The 27,934-nt window shown below is 45.3% G+C and overlaps 2 protein-coding genes across 9 annotated transcripts in view; one reads left to right on the top strand and one right to left on the bottom strand.

Moving 5' to 3' along the window:
- Positions 1–541: 541 nt before the first annotated feature.
- LOC110512480 (flotillin-1) lies at positions 542–23,727 on the top strand. 3 transcript variants are annotated; one of them, XM_036971255.1, is made up of 12 exons: positions 542–704; positions 1,493–1,554; positions 3,257–3,332; positions 3,671–3,761; positions 3,904–4,047; positions 10,192–10,311; positions 10,971–11,219; positions 11,454–11,635; positions 13,143–13,188; positions 20,299–20,436; positions 20,671–20,835; positions 20,927–23,727. In XM_036971255.1, exons 2-12 carry the CDS (start codon positions 1,512–1,514, stop codon positions 20,951–20,953), a joined length of 1,281 nt encoding a protein of 426 aa, XP_036827150.1. In that variant the 5' UTR covers positions 542–704; positions 1,493–1,511; the 3' UTR covers positions 20,954–23,727. The 3 variants fall into 3 exon arrangements, with proteins under 3 accessions (XP_036827150.1, XP_036827160.1, XP_036827166.1); XM_036971265.1 differs by having other exon boundaries at positions 549–704; positions 1,500–1,554; positions 20,927–21,599; XM_036971271.1 differs by having other exon boundaries at positions 551–704; positions 3,671–3,830; positions 20,927–21,599.
- Positions 23,728–23,773: 46 nt separating this feature from the next.
- The window catches only part of LOC110503829 (epithelial discoidin domain-containing receptor 1), a 67,207-nt gene continuing 63,046 nt past the window's right edge, over positions 23,774–27,934 (bottom strand). For 5 of the 6 annotated variants that reach the window (XM_036971243.1, XM_036971231.1, XM_036971252.1 and 2 more), the window contains 2 exons: positions 27,032–27,181; positions 26,633–26,773 (listed from right to left, as the gene is read on the bottom strand). In XM_036971243.1, coding sequence (XP_036827138.1) covers positions 26,633–26,773; positions 27,032–27,181 — 291 coding nt within the window. Of the gene's footprint in view, positions 26,774–27,031; positions 27,182–27,934 lie in introns of all 6 variants that reach the window. The other variant, XM_036971226.1, reaches the window with a different exon arrangement.

The following is a 27,934-nucleotide window of genomic DNA, read 5'->3' as shown; positions in this document are numbered from 1 at the left end:
GATGCAAATACTTATTTCATGCACAATGATACACCTCGCCTCTCCCCTGCGTATTAGCTATTCATATTTTTTCTTGTGGGTTCATATTGAAAATTGATCAGGCTTTGGATGCTTTTATGTGTGGTATGATTGCTAGTTAGCCTATTGCAGATCTTGACAAGCGATCCACTTTCCAGTATTGTCACTATGAATGGTGGATAGAGGACAGTATAGACAGACATTGACCTGTGGTAGTAAAAGTTAGCATGTCGAAAAGCGCAGTGGAAAAGGGAAGTACCAAAACACCTTGACATTGGGGAGGTGCATGCAAGCAGATGAGGAAATGTGGCAAGGATAGAATAAATAATGCAAAAGAGCGAATGTAAACCATTGAAAAAATGCACTACCCTCCCCTGTGCCCAATAAAAAAACACAACCCTCCTCAAAGCAAAAAGGTAGACAACCCTCCCCTATGTTGCCCCCCGCGACCTTAACATTTCTCTAGGTAAAGAATGTCTGCAGTTTGACCACCAGTGGGCGTTATTTCCACTATACTCCTAAGGGGGCGTGGTCAGCATTTGCACTCCATTAAGTCCGTTAAGTAACATTTTGTTGCAATTCCAGTATTTGAGCCAGTCGTCAATTCACGTAAATCGGAGTATATTGAAACCATCTGGAGTGTACACGACGATTTAGGGAAACATATCTTTAGGGAGAATCGATTGGTAAGTTACAGTAGGCAAGATAACAAGTATTTGTTTCTTGTTTGTGGTTGTTATGGACCTAGCTAGCGTAAGGTAAACGTTGGATTTTCTGCCAGCAATCTTAAACTAGCTAATTTGTTTGAGACGCGGGCATAGAGTAGCAAGTTAGCTAGCTACGTACTTGACAGTGTGGTCAGAATTAGCTGTGAAGAGATAAATATAATATTTGCTGTGGTTCATGGCGAGTGATGTGAAGCCGTGAGACAGAATAGGGTGGGTCAGCATGGGTGACAGCACACGGCTATAGTAAATGCACTAACTAACGTTAGCTATCTGCTGTATTTAACATTCACATTGTTGACGCAACTAGCTAGTTATGGTAACCAGAGACCGTAGAGAAACTCTCGCTGTGGTAACTATGTAGCTAGCTGTAACATATTGGCAGACGGTAACGGTAAGTATTATAATGTAACTTCCGGCATAAGCCATGGATTCACGAACGACACTGTTGGAGGATCCACATGGCTAATTTAACCTCCCATCAATCTGTTTAGATCCCAGATGAGATGGAGCGCCTCTGTCCCATTCTGCCAAATAACGGTTCTCTCTCAACTGTAGTCTGTTGTACACCCACCCAGACTGTTGATTTCCCTACTTTTTCTCAGCACAAGTACTAACCACAAAAGTAACTATTTGGAATTGGGACGAGCAGCAAAAGACTAGTAACGTTACTACCCCAGGGATTCTTGAACGATTAAGCCAACCAAGTGGAAACTGTCTAATGACGTTGACAATCTTAACCAAAACAGCTCTTAGGTCCAAATCAAGATGTTCTACACATGTGGACCCAATGAAGCCATGGTGGTGTCTGGTAAGATGCTTTGTTTTATGTGTTAATATTTAATAACATAATCTTATATAGCACTATACAGAACCCTAAAAAAAAAAACAGGTTGGGTAATCTACCCAGCCTTACCCCCATCGCCCTACATGGCCCAATATTATTATGACCCTTCTTGAAACTGTAATAAGCCTATGTTGTTTACTGTATGTGATTGTTTACAGTGCAAGTAACAGTAAACGTAATGCAGGGCCAAGTGACATGTGACTCACTTTAGCCTATCATCAAGTGTCATGTGATACCATTTAGCAACTCTGGGCCACTTTCAATTGTCAAACTTTGCTGATAGAAAAGTCATTAATTGAGCCAACGTGATTCCTTGATCTAGGTGTCGGAGAGGCATGTATATTATATATATTACATATTTCTATCTGAATGTTACAAAACATTGTGTCCTGCTGAACGTACCCCGGATGACACAGTGTGTAGTAAACTAGGACAGGAATCTCTAATCGGGTTCAGCTCAAACAGTACAGTACTTTGTTAACTTTTTACAAAATCAAATCCAAATCAAATGTATTTATATAGCCCTTCGTACATCAGCTGATATCTCAAAGTGTTGTACAGAAACCCAGCCTAAAACCCCAGACAGCAAGCAATGCAGGTGTTGAAGCACGGTGGCTAGGAAAAACTCCCTAGAAAGGCCAAAACCCTAGGAAGAAACCTAGAGAGGAACCAGGCTATGTGGGGTGGCCATTCCTCTTCTGGCTGTGCCGGGTGGAGATTATAACAGAACGTGGCCAAGATGTTCATAAATGACCAGCATGGTCAAAAATAACAAGGCAGAACAGTTGAAACTGGAGCAGCAGCACGGCCAGGTGGACTGGGGACAGCAAGGAGTCATCATGTCAGGTAGTCCTGAGGCATGGTCCTAGGGCTCAGGTCCTCCGAGAGAGAGAAAGAAAGCGAGAAAGAGAGAATTAGAGAGAGCGCACTTAAATTCACACGGGACACCGAATAGCACAGGAGAAGTACTCCAGATATAACAAACTGACCCTAGCCCCCCGACACAAACTACTGCAGCATAAATACTGGAGGCTGAGACAGGAGGGGCCAGGAGACACTGTGGCCCCATCCAAGGACACCCCCAGACAGGGCCAAACAGGAAGGATATAACCCCACCCACTTTGCCAAAGCACAGCCCCCACACCACTAGAGGGATATCTGCAACCACCAACTTACCATCCTGAGACAAGGCCGAGTATAGCCCACAAAGATCTCCGCCACGGCACAACCCAAGGGGGGGCGCCAACCCAGACAGGAAGATCACATCAGTGACTCAACCCACTCAAGTGACGCACCCCTCCTAGGGATGGTATGAAAGAGCCCCAGTAAGCCAGTGACTCAGCCCCTGTAATAGGGTTAGAGGCCAGGCAGAGACAGCAACAATACCAGCTGTCAGTAGGCTAGCTCCTCACTTACATTGTATTGTATGGAATGTGGTGTTGCAATGTAGTCCTATATGTAGGCAAATTAATATATGTCATAGACTCAGTGTGTACATGACATCTTAATTATGTGCACTACTGTGTTGACTGAGAGTATAGCCTAATGTAAACTCATCTCTCATATTTTCAAATAACCCACTCCTTTTTAGTATATACTAAGGCATTTTTTTCTCCCTTTTCTCTGTCAAAGTCTGATTGCTCTCTCTTCTTTACTTCTCTTCCAGGCTTTGGTCGTTCCCCTCCTCTAATGATCGCTGGAGGTAGAGTGTTTGTCCTCCCCTGTATTCAACAGATCCAGAGGTGGCTATCTCTCCCTCCCCTTCTTCTTTCGGTTATCTATCCATCCGTTCATCTATCCAGGTTTCATTCAGGGATTCTATTAATGTATAGAGAAAAAGGCCCCATAGTCCCCGTGTATTCTCTACTGTTACTGTAACGTTAGTAGTTAAATGAACCTATATGAATACCAGGCTACTATTTTAAACTTATAATGCAACACAATCTATCTGTCATTTGTAGCCTCCACCTGTAGTCGTGGTTACTCTCTCTGTCTGACTCACTTTCTTCTCCATCCCTCTCACTATCCCCTTCTCTATTCTCACTGTACTTTCCCTCTTTGAACCACTTCTCTCTGTTAGGATCACTCTGAACACCCTGACTCTGAATGTGAAGAGTGATAAGGTGTACACCCGTCATGGAGTGCCCATCTCTGTCACTGGCATCGCCCAAGTATGGACTTAGAAGTCAACACCCCACCCAGTGTACATGTGAAAGTAGCCATGTATTCTGATTGGATAGGTACATTTGACCTCACATGGAATCTCCATTTGTCCTATGTGATCTTTGACCTCTAACCCCTGACCTCTGGCAGGTGAAGATCCAGGGTCAGAACAAGGAGATGCTGGCCACGGCCTGTCAGATGTTCATGGGGAAGTCTGAGGCTGAGGTCTCCAACATCGCCCTGGAAACACTGGAGGGGCACCAGAGGGCCATCATCGCCCATCTGACTGTTGAGGTAGGCTACACACCGCACCATGTCCTGATAAAGGGCATGTGTTGCCTCTGGTGCCCTTTTCTCTTCCATAAGGAGTGCCTTGGTCTTTTGAATTGCTCAATGTCTCGCTGACTTCAACCTACAAGCCATAGCTTGTTTTTCTCATCGTTGACTTTTCTCATAACTTACCAGAAGGCTAGCAAACCTGCCTGGCAACTTAGAGCATTAATAGTTATTATAACATATGTAATAGTAACGCATTTCCTTTCATTCCCCTGGTCTGTCATTTACTTCCTGTGTAGCTCTGGCTGATCTCCTCTGTGTGCTACTGGTGTCACCTCCTCCCCACATAGATACAGAAATACTAGAAGGGACAAAGCCCCTCAGAACAGGCCAATTTGACAGGAACACTCATGGGTACACTCGTTATGGCTGGTCGACCCTAATCAATCAATCAATCAATCAAATGTATTTATAAAGCCCTTTTTACATCAGCTGATGTCACAAAGTGCTGTACAGAAACTCACCCTAAAACGTCAAACAGCAAGCAATGTTGATGTAGAAGCACGGTGGCTAGGACAAGAAGAAACCTACAGAGGAACCAGGCTCTGAGGGGGGGGCAGTCCTCTTCTGGCTGTGCTGGGTGGAGATTATAACAGAACGTGGCCAAGATGTTCAAACGTTCATAGATGACCAGCAGAGTCAAATCATAATAATCACAGTGGTTGTAGAGGGTGCAACAGGTCAGCACCTCAGGAGTAAATGTCAGTTGGCTTTTCATAGCCGATCATTCAGAGACAGCAGGTGCGGTAGAGAGAGGGTCCAAAACAGCAGGACCGGGACAGGTAGGACGTTCAGTGAATAGGTCAGGATTCCATAGCCGCAGGCAGAACAGTTGAAACTGGAGCAGCAGCTTGACCAGATGGACTGGGGAAAGCAAGGAGTCATCAGGCCAGGTAGTCCTGAAACATGATCCTAGGGGAGGGGGAGAGGGAGAGAGCCCCCAGACACAAACTATTGCAGCATAAATACTGGAGGCTGAGACAGGAGGGATCGGGAGACACTGTGACCCTGTCCAACGATCCCCCCGGACAGGGCCAAACAGGCAGGATATAACCCCACCCACTTTGCCAAAGCACAGCCCCCACACCACTAGAAGGATATCTTCAACCACCAACCTACTAGCCTGAAGCGAGGCCAGGTATAGCCTACAATGATCTCCACAAACCTGAGGGGGGCCGTCAACCCGGACAGGAAGATCACGTCAGTGACTCAACCCACTCAAGTGACGCACCCCTCCTAGGGACAGCATGGAAGAGCACCAGTAAGCCAGTGACTCAGCCCCCGTAATAGGATTAGAGGCAGAGAATCCCAGTGGAAAGAAGGGAACCGGCCAGGCAATGGCGGTTCGTCGCTCCAGTGCCTTTCCGTTCACCTTCACACCCCTGGGCCAGGCTACACTTAGTCATAGGACCTACCGAAGAGCTGAGTCTTCAATAAGGACTTAAAGGTCGAGACCGAGTCTGTGTCTCTCACGTGGATAGGCAGACCATTCCATAAAAATTGAGCTTTATAGGAGAATGCCCTGCCTCCAGCTGTTTGCTTAGAAATTCTAGGTACAGTAAGGAGGCCTGCGTCTTGTGACCGTAGCGTACATGTAGGTATGTACAGCAGGACCAAATCAGAAATATAGGTAGGAGCAAGCCTATGTAATTTTTATTTATTTTTTATTTATTTCACCTTTATTTAACCAGGTAGGCAAGTTGAGAACAAGTTCTCATTTACAATTGCGACCTGGCCAAGATAAAGCAAAGCAGTTCGACACATACAATGACAGAGTTACACATGGAGTAAAACAAACATACAGTCAATAATACAGTATAAACAAGTCTATATACGATGTGAGCAAATTATGTGAGATAAGGGAGGTAAAGGCAAAAAAAAGGCCATGGTGGCAAAGTAAATACAATATAGCAAGTAAAACACTGGAATGGTAGATTTGCAGTGGAAGAATGTGCAAAGTAGAAATAAAAATAATGGGGTGCAAAGGAGCTAAATAAAATAAATACAGTAGGGAAAGAGGCAGTTGTTTGGGCTAAATTATAGGTGGGCCAGTTTCAGAGATTTTTGTAGTTCGTTCCAGTCATTGGCAGCAGAGAACTGGAAGGAGAGGCGGCCAAAGAAAGAATTGGATTTGGGGGTGACCAGAGAGATATACCTGCTGGAGCGCGTGCTACAGGTGGGAGATGCTATGGTGACCAGCGAGCTGAGATAAGGGGGGACTTTACCTATTGGAGGCTATTTTGTAAATGACAACGCCGAAGTCGAGGATTGGTAGGATGGTCAGTTTTACGGGGTTATGTTTGGCAGAATGAGTGAAGGATGCTTTGTTGCGAAATAGGAAGCCAATTCTAGATTTAACTTTGGATTGGAGATGTTTGATGTGGGTCTGGAAGGAGAGTTTACAGTCTAACCAGACACCTAGGTATTTGTAGTTGTCCACATATTCTAAGTCAGAGCCGTCCAGAGTAGTGATGTTGGACAGGCGGGCAGGTGCAGGCAGCGATCGGTTGAAGAGCATGCATTTAGTTTTACTTGTATTTATGAGCAATTGGAGGCCACGGAACAAGAGTTGTATGGCATTGAAGCTTGCCTGGAGGGTTGTTAACAGTGTCCAAAGAAGGGCCAGAAGTATACAGAATGGTGTTGCCTGCGTAGAGGTGGATCAGAGACTCACCAGCAGCAAGAGCGACATCATTGATGTATACAGAGAAGAGAGTTGGTCCAAGAATTGAACCCTGTGGCACCCCCATAGACTGCCAGAGGTCCGGACAGCAGACCCTCCGATTTGACACACTGAACTCTATCAGAGAAGTAGTTGGTGATCCAGGCGAGGCAATCATTTGAGAAACCAAGGCTGTCGAGTCTGCCGATGAGGATGTGGTGATTGACAGAGTCGAAAGCCTTGGCCTGATCAATGAATACGGCTGCACAGTAATGTTTCTTAACGATGGCGGTTAAGATATCATTTAGGACCTTGAGCGTGGCTGAGGGTGCACCCATGACCAGCTCTGAAACCAGATTGCATAGCAGAGAAGGTATGGTGAGATTCGAAATGGTCGGTAATCTGTTTGTTGACTTGGCTTTCGAAGACCTTAGAAATGCTTTGCAATGCAATGCTTTGTAGGTTAGCAGTGAAACCTTGAAATCAGCCCGAGCCTTAACAGGAAGCCAGTGTAGAGAGGCTAGCACTGGAGTAATATGATAACATTTTGGGGTTTTAGTCAAGATTGTAGCAGCCATGTTTAGCACTAACTTAAGTTTATTTAGTGCTTTAGCCGGATATTAGAGCATTGCAGTAGTCTAATCTAGAAGTGACAAAGCATGGATACATTTTTCTGCATTATTTTTGGACAGAAAGTTTCTGATTTTTGCGATGTTACGAAGACAGAAAAAATCAGTCCTTGCAATGTTCTTGATATGTTCATCGAAAGAGATCAGGGTCCAGAGTAACGCAGAGGTCCTTCAGTTTTATTTGAGACGACTGTACAACCATCAAGATTAATGGTCAGATCCAACAGAAGATACCTTTGTTTCTTGGGACCTAGAACTAGCATCTCTGTTTCGTCCGAGTTTAAAAGTAAAACATTTGCCGCCATCCACTTCCTTATGTCTGAAACACAGGCTTCCAGGGAAGGCAATTTTGGGGCTTCACCATGTTTCATCGAAATGTACAGCTGTGCATCGTGCGCATAGCAGTGAAAGTTAACATTATGTCTCAGTGCTATGATGGAGTCTAAAACCAGACTGAAGTTTTTGAGAGGAATGGGAGATTCGATGTAGGCCAATACTTTTTGATATTTTCTGGGTCAAGGTTTGGCTTTTTCAAGAGAGGCTTTATTACTGCCACTTTTAGTGAGTTTGGTACACATCCGGTGGATAGAGAGCCGTTTATTATGTTCAACATAGGAGGGCCAAGCACAGGAAGCAGCTCTTTCAGTAGTTTAGCTGGTATAGGGTCCAGTATGCAGCTTGAAGGTTTAGAGGCCAAGACTATTTTCATCAATGTGTTGAGATATAGTATTTAAAAAAAACTTGCTTGTCACCGTTGATCCTAGGTCCTGGCAGAGTTGTGCAGACTCAGAACAACTGAGTTTGGATAAATACGCCGATTTAAAGAGGAGTCCGTAATTTGCTTTCTAATGTATCTTTTCATCAAAGACATTTATGATTTTATCACTGCTGAAGTGAAAGCCATCCTCTCTTGGGGAATGCTGCTTTTTAGTTAGCTTTGCGATAGCATCAAAAATAAATGTTGGATTGTTCTTCTCCTCAATGAAGTTGGAAAAATAGGATGATTGAGCATCAGTGAGGGCTCTTCGATACTGCTCGGTACTGTCTTTCCAAGCCAGTCGAAAGACTTCCAGTTTGGTGTAGCGCCATTTCCGTTCCAATTTTCTGGAAGCTTGCTTCAGGGCTCGGGTATTTTCTGTATACCAGGGAGCTAGTTTCTTATGACACATTTTGTTTGTTTTTAGGGGTGCGACTGCATCTAGGGTATTACGCAAGGTTACATTTAGTTCCTCACTTTGGTGGTTAACTGATTTTGTACTCTGACGTCCTTGGGTAGGTGGAGGGAGTCTGGAAGGACATCTAAGAATCTTTGGGTTGTCTGAGACTATAGCATGGCTTTTGATGATCCTTGGTTCGGGTCTGAGTAGATTATTTATTGCGGTTGCAAATGTAATAAAATGGTGGTCCGATAGTCCAGGATTATGAGGAAAAACATTAAGATTCACAATATTTATTCCACGGGACAAAACTAGGTCCAGAGTATGACTGTGGCAGTGAGTAGGTCCGGAGACATATTGGACAAAACCCACTGAGTCAATGATGGCTCCGAAAGCCTTTTGGAGTGGGTCTGTGGACTTTTCCATGTGAGTATTCAAGTCACCAAAAATGTGAATATTATCTGCCATGACTACAAGGTCTGATAGGAATTCAGGGAACTCGGTGAGGAGCGCTGTATATGGCCCAGGAGGCCTGTAAACAGTAACTATAAAAAGTTATTGAGTAGGCTGCATAAATTTCACGACTAGAAGATGAAAACAGTCGTTTTTGTTGTTGTAAATTGAAATTTGCTATCATAAATGTTAGTGTTAGTGGAAGTGAGGGATCTAAACATTAACTAGTCCTATTTTGAGATGTGAGAAATCACAATCTCTTTCAATAATGGCAGGAATGGAGGTGGTCTTTATTCCAGTGAGATTGCTAAGGCGAACACCACCATGTTTAGTTTTGCCCAACCAAGATCGAGGCACAGACATGGTCTCAATGAGATTAGCTGAGCTGACTACACTGACTGTGCTAGTGGCAGACTCCACTAAGCTGGCAGGTTGGCTAACAGCCTGCTGCCTGGCCTGCACCCTATCTCATTGTGGAGCTAGATGAGTTAGAGCCCTGTCTATGTTCATAGATAAGATGAGAGCACCCCTCCAGCTAGGATGGAGTCTGTAACGGGTGGAGAGAAGACTCGGACCGACTCGTTGCTAAATGGGGAGAACCGGTTGAAAGTTTCTGTCGGCTGAATGGGCGACACTGGTTGAGTATTCCTACAGCATTTCCTTCCAGAAGCCATGAGAAAATTGTCCGGCTGCAGGGACCGTACGAGGGGATTTATACTACTTTCTGTACATACTGGTGGCACAGACACCGTTTCATCCTTTCCTACACTTAAATGGCCCTTGCCTAACGATTGCGTCTGAAGCTGGGCTTGCAGCACAGCTGTCCTCGCCATAAGGCGATCGTTCTCCTGTATATTATGAGTACAGTGACTGCAATTAGAAGGTTTAATGTTACTTCTTAGCTTCGGCTGGTGGAGGTCGTGTAGAACCATGTCCAGATAAAGCGTCCGGGGTGAAAATGAAAAAAGTTGTGCGAAGGGGAAAAATAATAAAAACCGTAAAGTTGGCAGGTAGCAAAGAAACGTTAGCAACAAACTGCACAGCAGCACGTAAACAACCCACTTGTCCTTTGTGGCTCAGTTAGTAGAGCATGGCGCTTGCAACGCCAGGGTTCATGGGTTAGATCCCCGTTGGGGCCACCAATATGAAAATGTATAAAAGTGGTATTAAATGGTATTATTATATTATCCTTCCCCTGTAGGAGATCTACCAGGACCGTAAGAAGTTTTCTGAGCAGGTGTTCAAGGTGGCCTCCTCTGACCTGGTCAACATGGGCATCGGCGTGGTCAGCTACACGCTCAAAGACGTTCACGACGACCAGGTTTGTTCGCTCTGACATATACAGCGACATTACGGTATGAAGGTCACACTGGGATTGTTACAGAAAACAGTCTGAAATTGAGATATTAGCACAGATTTGGTAAAAATGCAAATGCCTTTTTGAAAGTCAGTGTTTGAAAATGCAAGACAAATTGCTGCACAAAAATACTTGTTTATGTCTGTTTATGTTCATAACCAGTTTATAGTAGCAATAAGTCTCAAAGGGGTGTGGTATATGGCCAATATATCATGACAAAGGGTTGTACTTTGACACGATGCGAAGCGGACTGCCTGGACACAGCCCTTAGCCGTGGTATATTGGCCATATTGGGGCGGCAGGGTAGCCTAGTGGTTAGAGAGTTGGACTAGGAACCGGAAGGTTGCAAGTTCAAACCCCGAGCTGACAAGGTACTAATCTGTCGTTCTGCCCCTGAACAGGCAGTTAACCCATTGTTCCTAGGCCGTCATTGAAAATAAGAATTTGTTCTTAACTGACTTGCCTGGTTAAATAAAGATAAAAAAATAAAATAAAAAAAACAGTAAGTATTTTTGTGGTATATTGCCTGATATACGCACAGCTGAAATGCTGTTTCAGCCAATCAGCATGCTGGACCCAAACTACCATGTTTCTAATAATAATAATAACACTGTCTCTGTCAGGACTACCTCACCTCCCTGGGTAAAGCTAGGACAGCTCAGGTGCAGAAGGATGCCAGGATCGGAGAGGCTCAGTACAAACGAGACGCGGTGATCCGTGAGGCCCAGGCCATGCAGGAGAAGGTGTCGGCCCAGTATCTGAATGAGATCGAGATGGCCAAAGCCCAGAGAGACTACGAGCTGAAGAAGGCTTCCTACGACTATGAGGTCAACACCAAGAAGGCAGAGTCTGAGATGGCATATCAGCTGCAGGTATCCTACCACCAAACTCTGGGCCGTGCAATGATCCTCTCATTCAGACGCTCAACACAGCTGAGGCAGTGTGTCGTGTTCTGATAATGGAAGATATTCCCGTTTATTTACACTGGGCAGAATCCTAACTTGAGACATGTGCATGATCCTCAAATTCCCTCCACTGCCATCACTTTTGATGTGAAGTGTCTGAGTGTTGTTTTGTAAATCCGTTGTGTTATTGGGGTTATGTAGGTGGCGAAGACGAAGCAGCGGATTGAGGAGGAGACGATGCAGGTGAAGGTGGTGGAGAGGTCTCAGCAGATCATGCTGCAGGAGCAGGAGATCACCCGCAAGGAGATGGAGCTGGAGGCCACGGTGAAGAAGCCTGCTGAGGCCGAGAGATACCGTCTGGAGAGACTGGCTGAGGCAGAACGGTATGTTACATTACCCGGGGCCTCATTGAGAAATGTTTTGTACCCACAAAATATGCCCCAAAACCTGCGTGCGCCAGTTTTCACGCGAAAGTTGTCACTTATAAAAAGTAAACTTGAGGTGAGAATGTACTTCTCCTCCTGCAGGCTCTGGACCATGTGTACACAACGTTTCTAGTGTTGCATTGCTAAAAGGCTAAAATAACATTGTGCAAATTAAGAATTTATGAGGACAATCTTATTCATAGCCAAAAACAAGTAGCTAAATATAATAACAAGATGTAATCATTTGCTGTTATTTTTGCGTTCTAAAATAATGATCATTGCAGAATAAATTCCTCATATTTTCTGGCCATATTCATATTTCTGAAGTAGCCATAGAACAAATGACAATGCACATCTCTCATTTAATAGAACCTATTAGATAGGCTATTATAAACATTTAAAAATTGCTCTAGCTAGCCTATGCATCCAACAGGGAGCGCAGTTTATAACAGACAGTTGAAATGAGAGTCTGTGGTTGATGTTTTACATTGAAGTGTGTAGGCTACAGCTGTTAGTAACCAAACTGTAGTTGTCCTTTTTTTCCAGGAACACCATGTTTCAGAATTCATGGGCAGTACAGCATATTTATGTTTGGGGAAAAAGTGACTGCAAAACATTATTGCAAACGATCTATTTACAGATCCACAACCATTTGCATTTGTTTCTGTCTTTCAGAAACGGTCAGGTACACCCCCTCCGGGACATTTTGTTTCTGTCTTTCAGAAACGGTCAGGTACACCCCCTCCGGGACATTTAGTTTCTGTCTTTCAGAAACGGTCAGGTACACCCCCTCCGGGACATTTTGTTTCTGTCTTTCAGAAGCGGTCAGGTACACCCCCTCCGGGACATTTTGTTTCTGTCTTTCAGAAACGGTCAGGTACACCCCCTCCGGGACATTTTGTTTCTGTCTTTCAGAAACGGTCAGGTACACCCCCTCCGGGACATTTTGTTTCTGTCTTTCAGAAACGGTCAGGTATACCCCCTCCGGGACATTTTGTTTCTGTCTTTCAGAAACGGTCAGGTACACGCCCTCCGGGACATTTTGTTTCTGTCTTTCAGAAACGGTCAGGTACACCCCCTCCGGGACATTTTGTTTCTGTCTTTCAGAAACGGTCAGGTACACCCCCCCGGGACATTTTGTTTCTGTCTTTCAGAAACGGTCAGGTACACCCCCTCCGGGACATTTTGTTTCTGTCTTTCAGAAACGGTCAGGTACACCCCCTCCGGGACATTTGATCAAGTTCACCATTGCTATTCCTTTGAGACACTTTAAATGTCTAATTGCAATACCTTTAAAGTAAACAGCAAATAAAGGCCTTATTGTCACCATAAAAGGGGAATGATGGGGGTATGTCAGAACTGTGGGTATGTTCTGTTCTGTAGTCGTCGGTAGTCCTGGACAGTGAGTCCTGTTAAGGGTCCAACATTTGTTCAGCTCAACTCAAACTGTCTCTCTCTTTCACAGTGCACAGCTCATCATGGAGGCTGAGGCAGAGGCAGAGTCCATCAGAGTGAGTTCAGCAGCGCCTCCCTTCTCTCCTCTCTCTTCTCTATCATGTCCCTCCACTCTCCTGTCACTCCTGTTGTCTCTTCACGCCCAGTACAATAGCTGTCTGATATGCCTCCTGTCTTAGCTCCCCCCTGACAGCCTGTCCCTTCCACCCTTTCATCCACTTTCTCTCGCTCTCTGTATCTCCCTTCTCTCCATATCCATCTCTCCATAGTGTTCTCTCCATAGTGTTCTCTCTTCCCATCTCTATTCTATATTCCCTGTCTCCTCCTTCGTAGACTTCGCTCACTTCCCTAACCTGTTAGATCTACCCCCCCCTTTTTTGAAAATTCTGTTAAAAATCGCGCAACTTTTCAGCGTCCTGCTACTCATGCCAGGAATATAGTATATGCATATGATTAGTATGTGTGGATAGAAAACACTCTGAAGTTTATAAAACTGGTTAAATCACGGCTGTGACTATAACAGAGCGTGTGTTTCATTGAAAAACGCAAGAAAAACTGCTCTCTGAAAGCAAAAAATAATTTCCATAAGTCACTTCCACCAGTTGTTAAAGGACAACAGAATTTAATGGGAATTTGCCTGCACCGTCTACAAATTCCGCACGATGGCGCCATTGTACTAATTTTCAATCGAATTAATTGTTGGAAAATCCATCTGTCTGACCCCAAGTTCTCCAGTCCTTACCCGGATGCAGTTCAGAGAGAGATCAGATTGCATTGTTTTTGAAGTGAGGACCTATTGAAGAGACATCGCCCTGTAATCGTTTTGATAGATTATAAACGTTTACTAATACCTAAAGTTGGATTACAAAAGGATTTCGAAGTGTTTTGTGAAAGTTTATCGTCGACTTTTTTAATTTTAAAAAATTACGCAGCGTTTAAAAACGATGAATTTTTCTGAATGACACTACTTCTATACAAAGCTATTTTGGGTATATATGGACCGATTTAAACGAAAAAAAGACCCAATAGTGATGTTTATGGGGCATATAGGAGTGCCAAGAAAGAAGCTCGTCTAAGGTAATGAATGTTTTATATTTTATTTCTGCGTTTTGGGTAGCGCCGTCTATCGCAAAATCTGTTGTTTACGTGTCGAGCTGGCATTTTGGGGGGTGCATGCTATCAGATAATAGCTTCTGATGCTTTCGCCGAAAAGCATTTTAAAAATCTGACTTGCTGGCTAGGTTCACAACGAGTGTAGCTTTAATTTAATACCCTGCTTGTGAATTTTGATCAAGGTTTGAGTTTTAACGAGTACATTTAGCATTTAGCGTAGCGCATTTGCATTTCCAGGTGCCTACTTGGGACATGTGCGTCTCAAGTAGATTCAAGAATTAATATAACCTTACTTTAGGATAAGTTCTCTCTCTTCCTGTTTCATATATTATACACATCCTTATTAAACCATCCATTTCCCATTTGGATATATTTTTCATAAAACAACGTGGTTCAGAAGTTTATTATGTACACCACCTTGTTCATGAAAATGGTTCGCTCCTACAGACAGTGAGTCACGTGGCCTGCTATATAAAGCGGACAGACTGGCATTTCTGTTACATTGAACGTTAGAATGGGCAAAACGAGTGACCTAAGCAACTTTGAGCGTGGCGTGATCGTCGGTGCCAGGCGCGCCGGTTCCAGTACCTCAAACAGCTGGGGTGTACCGAGTCTCTGGGGTGTACCGAGTCTCTGGGGTGTACCGAGTCTCTGGGGTGTACCGAGTCTCTGGGGTGTACCGAGTCTCTGGGGTGTACCGAGTCTCTGGGGTGTACCGAGTCTCTGGGGTGTACCGAGTCTCTGGGGTGTACCGAGTCTCTGGGGTGTACCGAGTCTCTGGGGTGTACCGAGTCTCTGGGGTTTACCTGGGGTTTACTGAGTCTCTGGGGTTTACCTGGGGTTTACCGAGTCTCTGGGGTTTACCTGGGGTGTACCGAGTCTCTGGGGTGTACCGAGTCTCTGGGGTTTACCGAGTCTCTGGGGTTTACCGAGTCTCTGGGGTTTACCTGGGGTTTACTGAGTCTCTGGGGTTTACCTGGGGTGTACCAAGTCTCTGGGGTGTACCGAGTCTCTGGGGTTTACCGAGTCTCTGGGGTTTACCGAGTCTCTGGGGTTTACCTGGGGTTTACTGAGTCTCTGGGGTTTACCTGGGGTGTACCAAGTCTCTGGGGTTTACCGAGTCTCTGGGGTTTACCTGGGGTTTACTGAGTCTCTGGGGTTTACCTGGGGTGTACCGAGTCTCTGGGGTGTACCGAGTCTCTGGGGTGTACCGAGTCTCTGGGTTTTTTTAATTTATTTTTTAATTTATTTCACCTTTATTTAACCAGGTAGGCAAGTTGAGAACAAGTTCTCATTTGCAATTGCGACCTGGCCAAAATAAAGCAAAGCAGTTTGACACATACAACGACACAGAGTTACACATGGAGTAAAACAAACATACAGTCAATAATACAGTATAAACAAGTCTATATACGATGTGAGCAAATGAGGTGAGATAAGGGAGGTAAAGGCAATAAGGCCATGGTGGCAAAGTAGATACAATATAGCAAGTAAAACACTGGAATGGTAGATTTGCAATGGGAGAATGTGCAAAGTAGAAATAAAAATAATGGGGGTGCAAAGGAGCAAAATAAATAAATTAATTAAATACAGTAGGGAAAGAGGTAGTTGTTTGGGCTAAATTATAGGTGGGCTATGTGCAGTAATCTGTGAGCTGCTCTGACAGTTGGTGCTTAAAGCTAGTGAGGGAGATAAGTGTTTCCAGTTTCAGAGATTTTTGTAGTTTGTTCCAGTCATTGGCAGCAGAGAACTGGAAGGAGAGGCGGCCAAAGAAATAATTGGTTTTGGGGGTGACTAGAGAGATATACCTGCTGGAGCGTGTGCTACAGGTGGGAGATGCAATGGTGACCAGCGAGCTGAGATAAGGGGGGACTTTACCTAGCAGGGTCTTGTAGATGACATGGAGCCAGTGGGTTTGGCGACGAGTATGAAGCGAGGGCCAGCCAACGAGAGCGTACAGGTCGCAATGGTGGGTCGTATATGGGGCTTTGGTGACAAAACGGATTGCACTGTGATAGACTGCATCCAATTTGTTGAGTAGGGTATTGGAGGCTATTTTGTAAATGACATCGCCAAAGTCGAGGATTGGTAAGATGGTCAGTTTTACAAGGGTATGTTTGGCAGCATGAGTGAAGGATGCTTTGTTGCGAAATAGGAAGCCAATTCTAGATTTAACTTTGGATTGGAGTTGTTTGATATGGGTCTGGAAGGAGAGTTTACAGTCTAACCAGACACCTAAGTATTTGTAGTTGTCCACGTATTCTAAGTCAGAGCCGTCCAGAGTAGTAATGTTGGACAGGCGGGTAGGTACAGGTAGCGATCGGTTGAAGAGCATGCATTTAGTTTTACTTGTATTTAAGAGCAATTGGAGGCCACGGAAGGAGAGTTGTATGGCATTGAAGCTTGCCTGGAGGGTTGTTAACACAGTGTCCAAAGAAGGGCCAGAAGTATACAGAATGGTGTTGCCTGCGTAGAGGTGGATCAGAGACTCACCAGCAGCAAGAGCGACCTCATTGATGTATACAGAGAAGAGAGTCGGTCCAAGAACTGAACCCTGTGGCACCCCCATAGAGACTGCCAGAGGTCCGGACAGCAGACCCTCCGATTTGACACACTGAACTCTATCAGAGAAGTAGTTGGTGAACCAGGCGAGGCAATCATTTGAGAAACCAAGGCTGTCGAGTCTGCCGATGAGGATGTGGTGATTGACAGAGTCGAAAGCCTTGGTCAGATCAATGAATACGGCTGCACAGTAATGTTTCTTATCGATGGCGGTTAAGATATCATTTAGGACCTTGAGCGTGGCTGAGGTGCACCCATGACCAGCTCTGAAACCAGATTGCATAGCAGAGAAGGTATGGTGAGATTCGAAATGGTCGGTAATCTGTTTGTTGACTTGGCTTTCGAAGACCTTAGAAAGGCATGGTAGGATAGATATAGGTCTGTAGCAGTTTGGGTCAAGAGTGTCACCCCCTTTGAAGAGGGGGATGACCGCAGCTGCTTTCCAATCTTTGGGAATCTCAGACGACACGAAAGAGAGGTTAAACAGGCTAGTAAAACGAGTTGTTGTGGGGGGTGCAGTGCTGTTGACCGGGGTAGGAGTAGCCAGGTGGAAAGCATGGCCAGCCGTAGAAAAATGCTTATTGAAATGTTCAATTATGGTGGATTTATCAGTGGTGACAGTGTTTCCTATCTTCAGTGCAGTGGGCAGCTGGGAGGAGGGGTTCTTATTCTCCATGGACTTTAGTGTCCCAGAACTTTTTTGAGTTGGTGTTGCAGGAAGCAAATTTCTGCTTGAAAAAGCTAGCCTTGGCTTTTCTAACTGCCTGTGTATAATGGTTTCTAGCTTCCCTGAACAGCTGCATATCACGGGGGCTGTTCGATGCTAATGCAGAACGCCCGCCATAGGATGTTTTTTTGTTGGTTAAGGGCAGTCAGGTCTGGGGAGAACCAAGGGCTATATCTATTCCTGGTTCTAAATTTCTTGAATGGGGCATGTTTATTTAAGATGGTTAGGAAGGCATTTAAAAAAAAATATCCAGGCATCCTCTACTGACGGGATGAGATCAATATCCTTCCAGGATACCCCGGCCAGGTCGATTAGAAAGGCCTGCTCGCTGAAGTGTTTCAGGGAGCGTTTTACAGTGATGAGTGGAGGTCGTTTGACCGCTGACCCATTACGGATGCAGGCAATGAGGCAGTGATCGCTGAGATCTTGGTTGAAAACAGCAGAGGTGTATTTAGAGGGCAAGTTGGTTAGGATGATATCTATGAGGGTGCCCGTGTTTAAGGCTTTGGGGAGGTACCTGGTAGGTTCATTGATAATTTGTGTGAGGTTGAGGGCATCAAGTTTAGATTGTAGGATGGCTGGGGTGTTAAGCATGTTCCAGTTTAGGTCGCCTAGCAGCACAAGCTCTGAAGATAGATGGGGGGCAATCAGTTCACATATGGCGTCCAGAGCACAGCTGGGGGCAGAGGGTGGTCTATAGCAGGCGGCAACGGTGAGAGACTTGTTTTTAGAGAGGTGGATTTTTAAAAGTAGAAGTTCAAATTGTTTGGATACAGACCTGGATAGTAGGACAGAACTCTGCAGGCTATCTTTGCAGTAGATTGCAACACCGCCCCCTTTGGCAGTTCTATCTTGTCTGAAAATGTTGTAGTTTGGAATTAAAATGTCTGAATTTTTGGTGGTCTTCCTAAGCCAGGATTCAGACACAGCTAGAACATCCGGGTTGGCAGAGTGTGCTAAAGCAGTGAATAGAACAAACTTAGGGAGGAGGCTTCTAATGTTAACATGCATGAAACCAAGGCTATTACGGTTACAGAAGTCGTCAAAAGAGAGCGCCTGGGGAATAGGAGTGGAGCTAGGCACTGCAGGGCCTGGATTCACCTCTACATCGCCAGATGAACAGAGTAGGAGTAGAATAAGGGTGCGGCTAAAAGCAATAAGAATTGGTCGTTTAGAACGTCTGGAACAGAGAGTAAAAGGAGGTTTCTGGGGGCGATAAAATAGCATCAAGGTATAATGTACAGACAAAGGTAAGGTAGGATGTGAATACAGTGGAGGTAAACCTAGGTATTGAGTGATGAAGAGAGAGATATTGTCTCTAGAAACATCATTGAAACCAGGAGATGTCATTGCATGTGTGGGTGGTGGAACTAATAGGTTGGATAAGGTATAATGAGCAGGACTAGAGGCTCTACAGTGAAATAAGCCAATAAACACTAACCAGAACAGCAATGGACAAGGCATATTGACATGAAGGAGAGGCATGCTCAGTCGAGTGATCAAAAGGGTCCAGTGAGTGGAGAGGTTGGTTGGGGGTCACGGCGATTTAGACAGCTAAATCGGTAGCAAGCTAGCATAGGAGCAAGCTAGCATAAGATGGAGGTCTGTTATTAGCCAACTCTTGCGTTCCGTCAGTAGATTAGTGGGTTTCCGTGTGGTAGAGGGGATGAATCCAAATCACACAACAACAACAAAAATAAAAACAATAGATATAGTTATAGAGGCCCAAGAAGAAAAATAAATAAATAAAATAAAAATTGTCCGATTGTCTATTCAGATAGCAGCCGATAAGATAGCCAACGGCTAGCAGGCCGCAGATGGGCGCCCAGGCAACGTTGCGCCGGAGGAGCCAGCCGGACAGTTCCCTCGGGTAGACAACGTCGGCAGTCTAGCCGTGAAGGCCCGGTGGGGCTCCGCGTAGGCAGCAAAACGGGTCCGGATAGGTGACTGCAGCCCAGGAGTGATTGATGGAACTCTTCAGCTGGCTAGCTCCGGAACAATTGATGTTAGCTCCGGAATCGACGAAGTTTACCGAGTCTCTGGGGTTTACCGAGTCTCTGGGGTGTACCGAGTCTCTGGGGTGTACCGAGTCTCTGGGGTGTACCGAGTCTCTGGGGTTTACCGAGTCTCTGGGGTGTACCTGGGGTTTACCGAGAATGGTGCGACAAACACAAAACATCCAGTCAGCGGCAGTCCTGTGGGTGAAAACAGCTCGTTGTTGAGAGAGGTTGGAGGAGAACATCAAGGATCGTGCTAAGAGATGGGCCACAAACAGGCAAATGGCGGCGCAGAACGACATCTCGAAAGGCACAACTGGTCGGTCCTTGTCACGGATGGGCTACTGCAGCAGACGACCACACCGGGTTCCACTCCTATCAGCTCCAGTGGGCACGCGATCACCAACACTCGACAATTGAGTGGAAAAACATTGCCTGGCTTGACGAATCCCGGTTCCTGTTGCATCATGCTGGTGGCAGTCAGGATTTGGTGTCAGCAGCATGACTCCATGGCCCCATCCAGCCTGGTGTTAATGGTACAGGCTGGTGGTGTAATGGTGTGGGGAATGTTTTCCTGCCACACGAGTAGGTCCCTTGAAACCAATTGAGCAATGTTTCCATACCCGAAGAATTCAGGCTGTTCTGGACCCTACCTGGTACTAGATGGGTATACCTAATAAACTGGCAACTGAGTGTTCTTATTTATTATTTCATATATACAACCTTTGTTTATTTGAACTAATGTGTTCTCTGTCCTGTCTGTGTAGATGAGGGGCGATGCTGAGGCGTTTGCTCTGGAGGCTAAAGGTCGTGCCGAGGCAGAGCAGATGGCTAAGAAGGCTGAGGCTTTTAAACAGTACGGGGAGGGGGCCATGGTGGACATGCTGCTGGAGAAACTACCACTGGTCAGTCACACTGGGAGTAGGACTGGGAGGGTGCATGGATAGGGAGAAGGATTGATGGGGGAGAGTTTAAGCGGATGGATGAAGAGATTGGATGGATGGTCAGATTCAGTGGATATGAGGATAGATGGATGACAGATTGATTAGATGACAGATGGACATGTAGTGTACTGTTACTGCAGTCCTGTCTGCTGCTGTTCTCTTCCTGAGGCTGCCATCACTCCTCCTGTCCTCTAGATAGCAGAGGAGATCAGCAGGCCCCTCTCCATGGCCCAGAAGGTTACCATGGTTTCCAGCGGCGGGGGTGAGGTGGGCGCGGCCAAGCTGACCGGAGAGGTTCTGGACATCATGACCAGACTACCAGCTGCCGTGGAGAAACTCACTGGAATCAACATCTCACAGGTGTGTGTGTGTGAGGAAGAGAGAGGAAAATATAATTTGTGTGTACATATTTGTCGACAAACACTGACATTCTCTCCCCTTCTTTCCACAGGTTGGGCTGTCCACCCGAATGGGCTGAGAATGGAGCCTAGTTATTGAGACAGCCTGCACCGCCAGACCAGGAACTCCATACTGCCTCCTTGTGCCTATAATTATTATTACCTAGTGTAGTTGTCTGTCTGCATGTCTGTCTGCATGTCTGTCTGCATGCCTGTCTCCTTAGTTCATGTCTGTCTGCATGTCTGTCTGCATGCCTGTCTCCTTAGGGCATGTCTGTCTGCATGTCTGTCTGCATGCCTGTCTCCTTAGGGCATGTCTGTCTGCATGCCTGTCTCCTTAGGGCATGTCTGTCTGCATGCCTGTCTCCTTAGGGCATGCCTGTCTCCTTAGGGCATGCCTGTCTCCTTAGGGCATGCCTGTCTCCTTAGGGCATGCCTGTCTCCTTAGGGCATGCCTGTCTCCTTAGGGCATGCCTGTCTCCTTAGGGCATGCCTGTCTCCTTAGGGCATGTCTCCCGCCAGACCAGGAACTCCATACTGCCTCCTTGTGCCTATAATTATTATTACCTAGTGTAGTTGTCTGTCTGCATGCCTGTCTCCTTAGGGCATGCCTGTCTCCTTAGGGCATGCCTGTCTCCTTAGGGCATGCCTGTCTCCTTAGGGCATGCCTGTCTCCTTAGGGCATGTCTCAACACTCTTATTCGACCTCCCCTCTTGCTTCCTGGTCCTTGTTGGCACTGATCTGAAAACAGAGGATGGTTCCAAGCTGTATGTTGTAAGCCTACTGGGGGAGTGTGTGTCCTGGTCATTCATAACTGGTTAGTTCAGCTTGGATGAAGGAAAGAAAAGCACTTTGGACTAGCATGACACGGCCTTCGTCGTTCTGGTAGTAACTCCGCCTCCTCCACCATTCTGTACTCTTCTCTCCGTCCGCTATTCAGTGTGTTTTAATCACTGCTTCAAGCCTGCCTCTGTCTCCCTCCATTACAGGTTTGGGTCCATATAAACTGTTCAACTGTCACATAGTTGTAATTCCTAGAATGTTATTTCATTGGGATGTGGTTGTGTTTGAGAAATGATGTAGGAAATAATCGTGTCAGTATGAGGTCATCCATGTTATTGTTGGGTTTGTCAGCTGATTGTTTTGTCAACATTTGCAGTTCTAGAAGGTTCTCAGCATCGGAAGCTTGCTTAGTTGCTATCAATTGCTTTGAAAATGAAGAAATGCTTTTTACTTTCACTGGGAAGAAATGAAGAAATGTCCACAATCAGAATTTAGATAATGGTAGTCATTTTTATACATGACTTCTGCATGCCGTACAGCATTCCAGTACCTCTGTCTACCACCGTATGGACAAAGTGGTTTTCCACTATGTGCTCCCCTGACAGTAGACTCTAGATCAGTCTATCTACTCATATCTCTAAGATGACACTCTAGAATGGCCAGTGCCTTGTTTTAGAGTCTAATTAATCATATCACTACAAGCCATATTACAATAGAAGCCAAGTTACATGCAGATTATGCTGTTTTTTGTAAGTCTGTTTTATGATTTGTGGGCTTTTTGCCATGACTCTGCCATTTGTGGGGGATGACATCACGAACTATATGATGGGTTGGCACTAAACCTCTTCTGTGTTGGTACAATACTGGCATAGACACAATCAATGGAGTACCGACTGATGGTACCTAATCTAATTACCAAAGCAATAAACAAGGAACTACAGATTCTGTTACTATACTGTTGTTTATCCAACAGACAGATTGTCATGTACACCATTATGGCTTAGTTCCAGTGTGTTTCTAAACCCTAGACTTATTAGACAGACAGGCCTTCGATCAGAGCTTCTACTGTGCTACAACTGTATAAAGGTGGAGATATTCTGTGAAGTGATTGGAAGGAAGAGGGAGGGAGCAGACTGGGGATTTCCTGCTGAAGGCTAACCTCAGAGGTCTCTCTAGGTCAGGTGTACTGTCAGTCACGTGGTGTCTGGTGTTGTTTGAGGTGAAGGTATGTGTGTAGAAGAGGGGAATGGGTGCCAGTCTGTTTCTGCTCTCTTTTCAAATCCTTATAGAATTGCCATGCCAAACATGTTTCCCTTGACAATGACAATGGAACAGGCAAAAACACTAAAGTAGTGGACTTCCATTAAGTTGTATGGTCCAGTGGGGTATACAGGAACCTTCTATAGATTGGAGTAGACAATATACATTTGAATTAGGAGCTATCCTTTCATATCGTAATATTATCATTAGAATGGGGTATTTTTGTCGTGCTGGTTTGATCCTTTTGTAGTACAGGGTTGTTGTAGTTGTTAGGGACTTGTTCTATACCATAGAAATAGAATCCTTCTAATTCTATACCGCTGCTCAGGATTCTAGAAGCTACTTCTCTCTACCGGATTGAATACTACCCCAAAGCTTACATGCGATCTGGCTGTCTATGCATTTTGTTACCAAGTGCCTGACTAAGTTGAAAGATTCCCATTTTTCTCTCAACCTAAAGGCTAAACTATCACACCAGGTTAAACATGAACAATCTAGAGGCATGCTATGTCCTAAAGATATTAATGAAAGCCAATTTCGTCAAACAAATTCTACTGCTTTCACTTATGCACACACCTGTATATTACATCAGTCAATGATTTGTGACTTCTAGCCTTTTTCTGTACTGTAGCTGCACTTAGTTAAATGTGATTTCTGTGTTTATTTCCATCTATACTTTGTTGACTTGCCAAAATAATCCTGGCCTCCCGTGTAGTGTAAATTTAGTATGCAAGTGCACTAAGTTATAAATATTTGGAATGAAATTATTGTAACAACATATAAACACAAACTCTGATTTCCTAACGTAAACCCTTTGTTGTCGTGTGTGTTTTAATGACAAGTAGAACATTCTTCCTTGCTTTATTTGGAAAGATTAACTTTATTAAAACTACAAAAATAGACGACACAATGAATTACAATGGCACCAAGGTAAGGTAGCAAGCTTTCTACAGAGGAACAAAAAGAAGAGACCCCAACTGTAACAAAGAAATTCCATATATTAGTCAACAAAATAACAATTCTGTCCTTAAAATATGTACACATCAGGTTCAGCTTCAAAGACAAAGGATGACATCACTGACAACAAGGAGATTCTAAGTAGTATACAGGAAATATATACACTAGCCCAACTAAACCCATATTTGTATATCGAAAAAGGTCAATCGAGACACATACTGTATTCATATAGCACCACCATTCACACGCATTCAATCAGTAAACAAGGATTATTTGATCATCTTGATTAAGCCTGACACATTATGCAGAACTACAGTCAGTAAGGCAGAGTAATGTAGATGAAAGGTTACTGACAAACTAAAAGGCTTTGGATACAGTTGTTACTGCTCCTCTTCTCATGAGTGTTAGGTTCTTTGTGATTGGGATGTTTTAACCATTAGGTCTGCTGGGTATCTATGTAACACTGGCAGAAAGCATTTGGTGTACTCTGCCTTTCCTCATAATGCAGACAGAGGTTTTCCAAAGCTGAATTTTCCTCCTTGACAACTTTTATGAGGCAGTTCTATTTGAACAACAATCCACTGAAATGAATCATGAATACATGATCATCTTTAAGTAGATAAATCACAAGACACTGACTTGTTTTTATGTTTAGAACTACATCTATTTTGACCAGCAACGCCATGTTGGACTGCTATCAGTACTAACACCAAGGGGATACAGACTGTCTGTACGCTCCAACATCCAGACTAGCATACTAACCTGATACTCGTATAGTAACATGATACATACCAGTGTTGTGGGAGCTACTCTGAAAGTGTTGTTAATTAGTTGTTCAACTACAAGTACTGTAACTACGCCCCAAGACTGACCACGACTCTAGTATTGTAGTGCAGGTGTTGGGGCGAGCGGCCAGAAACGGCCTTTAAAGTGCAGCTGGTAGTGTATTGGACATATACATGAACCCCCCTTTCTGCATCTGGGTCACTGAGTCAGACCCAGCTCCGCTATCCATCGCTGGTAGAAAATCACATCGCTCACCTCACTTACACATGAAAATGGTCATTTACATATATCAGCCCCCACTCCCCTCTAGTTGTCAATCCATCTGTCCATCCATGTTATGCTGTTCCATCAGCTAGTCACCAATCACAACTGTCAGTTTCACATGTGATGTCACCACAGGCAGTGCTGTGTGTGTTGCTGTGGGCTGTACTATTCCAGCTCTCATCAGGAAGGAAGTCTCTCTTCTGTTAAGTTCAAATCTCATAGTCTGTAGCCGTTCACAGTGCACCTCCCCTACTGTACCTGTTCTCTCAGTCAGTGAGGCTCATGTCACATGACACCAGTCAGTTCTCTCTGGCTCCGGAAGTCCAAAGGGTTCTAGTCTGGTAGAGTAACAACCATATCTCTATGGTAACAACCACACACTTCCTGTCCTGGAAAGAGTCCTCGAGTCCAGATCAGTTCACACCAGCCCTCTATAACTCCATAGTTACAGCTCAGAGTGGATCAGTTGTGAGAGATATGAGTGAGACTGCAGAATGAAAGGCTTCTGGATTGGTGAGATACTGAGTTGGGTGGAGTGGGAAGCAGAATGTGGAAGACTATAGTCACAATGCCAGCCAAGTCTGGGCTGAGCAGCTGACTGACTGACAGCATTGTGTGTGTGTGTCTAATGCCTGGTGTTACAGACTGCTGGTGGAACAGCTGTTGCTGTGTCTGCTACTGGCCTGTGTATGAGATACCATCATTCTGCTTGCCAGACTTTAACGGGTAGGCCAGAGGAATATAATGCAATATTCAGCCACACTCGTCTGGTTCCATGAGACTAGAGACAACCTTAGACTGGGGTCTGGGATGGAGGGTTTGGAGCTGGGAATAAGGGTCTGGGAAGAACTGGGTTATATACTGATAACTAGTGAAACATAATGGACTTTACTGGGACATACTCGTTTTATATATACTACTAAGACAGCAAACCTTGTGTGCAATTTCATCTCTGTGTGAAAAATGTGTGCGTACCGTTTTGAGATGGAGAAATGTTGACAGTATGAGAATATATATAGACCTTCACCAGTAACCCTAGCACATGATTTATACAATACCAAAAACATTAGCAGGTCAAGTAATAAAATATCTATATAGGATGATGTGTTAAGTTTATCCCAAAATGTTAATATGCTATTAAACTATGAGTGTCAGAGTATTAAAGTCTGACATTGATACATAATCAGATTGGTATTGTTTATATTCTTTGATAAACGTTAATCAGCGTTACACATTCATTTTAGCTTCATCTACATTACCAAGCATTGTCACATCGCCTCCCCATACGTCTAACAGCTTCCCTGTGTTCACTAGCAGACCATTGACCGACCATCGGTGGTCCTGGAAGCACTATGCAGAATCAGACACCAACCCACCACCGCACCAACCATTGTGTTGTGTTACATTCTTATCAAGACAATCTAGAGACTACTCAGGGGGGTGAAATGGGTTTGGGTTGGGGTCTGTCTTGTGGGAGTGAAAACCGAACCAGCGGTGTCTCAGCCCCATCCGCCCATCATAGAGAAATACAAAATATACAAGCAGGCACCCGTCCCTCTACTGCACACCTCTCCCTCTACACCTCCACCACTTCTACACACATCCCTCGCTCAAAGCACTCATCTCTATGATGAATGGAGGAATGGAGGTAGGGGTAGCCGTCTCTAATCCCTCTCTCTCCATCTCACTCTTCCATTCCTCTCTCACTCTACACCATGTTCATGGCATCCTCTGTGAGGAAGGAGTGAATGTGGGCAAATGATGGGCGGAGCTTGCAGTCCCGGTTCCAGCAGCTCAGCATGAGGTCATAGAGACCCTGAGGACACACATCTGGCCTGCTCAGATACACCTGGTGGGTGGGGAGGGAGGGAAAGGGAGAGAGGGGGTGGAAGGAGAGAGGGGGAAAGGAAGGGGATGGAGGGAGGGAGAGGGAGGGGGAGAAAGAGAGATGGGGAGGCAAAGACAGAGGAGGGATGGGGGAGAAAGATAGAAAGGGGAAGGTGGAGGGGGGAGAGAAAAGGGAGGAGGGAGAGATGAGGGTTAAACATTCCATCTACTTAAATGTACTGCTACTGTACTGTATGAGCCTGTGTATGAGTGTGTGTACCTGTCTTCCGTGGTCCCTGAAGAACTCTCCGGCGTTGTCTATGACCTGTTCATCAGTCAGGTTGGAGTAGGGTTGCTCCTGACACACACTCAGCATCTCCCACAGAGTCACACCAAACGCCCACACGTCACTGGCTGTGGTGAACTTCCCCTGCAGAGACACAAACTATCTGTTAGTTACTTATTTACCACAACTAACTTACTACTTGTCCCACCATTTTGTTTCTTTCTTTTGTAATGTCCTCATATCTTCCCTCTTGTTTTCTTTATGCCTCTCTCTCCTTCCTCGCCCCTCTCTCTCCCTGTGTGTCCTCTCACCATCAGTATACACTCCCAGGCCATCCATCGTATAGGCAGCACGGCTCGCCCCTCTCTCTCCTTCCTCGCCCCTCTCTCTCCCTGTGTGTCCTCTCACCATCAGTATACACTCCCAGGCCATCCATCGTATAGGCAGCACGGCTCGCCCCCCTCTCTCCTTCCTCGCCCCTCTCTCTCCCTGTGTGTCCTCTCACCATCAGTATACACTCCCAGGCCATCCATCGTATAGGCAGCACGGCCCGCCCCTCTCTCTCTTTCCTCGCCCCTCTCTCTCCCTGTGTGTCCTCTCACCATCAGTATACACTCCCAGGCCATCCATCGTATAGGCAGCACGGCTCGCCCCCCTCTCTCCTTCCTCGCCCCTCTCTCTCCCTGTGTGTCCTCTCACCATCAGTATACACTCCCAGGCCATCCATCGTATAGGCAGCACGGCCCGCCCCTCTCTCTCTTTCCTCGCCCCTCTCTCTCCCTGTGTGTCCTCTCACCATCAGTATACACTCCCAGGCCATCCATCGTATAGGCAGCACGGCCCGCCCCTCTCTCTCCTTCCTCGCCCCTCTCTCTCCCTGTGTGTCCTCTCACCATC

This window comes from Oncorhynchus mykiss, chromosome 3, assembly GCF_013265735.2.
Source record: "Oncorhynchus mykiss isolate Arlee chromosome 3, USDA_OmykA_1.1, whole genome shotgun sequence".
Taxonomy (NCBI): Eukaryota; Metazoa; Chordata; class Actinopteri; order Salmoniformes; family Salmonidae; genus Oncorhynchus; species Oncorhynchus mykiss.
This window is presented reverse-complemented; position numbering and strand designations above follow the sequence as displayed.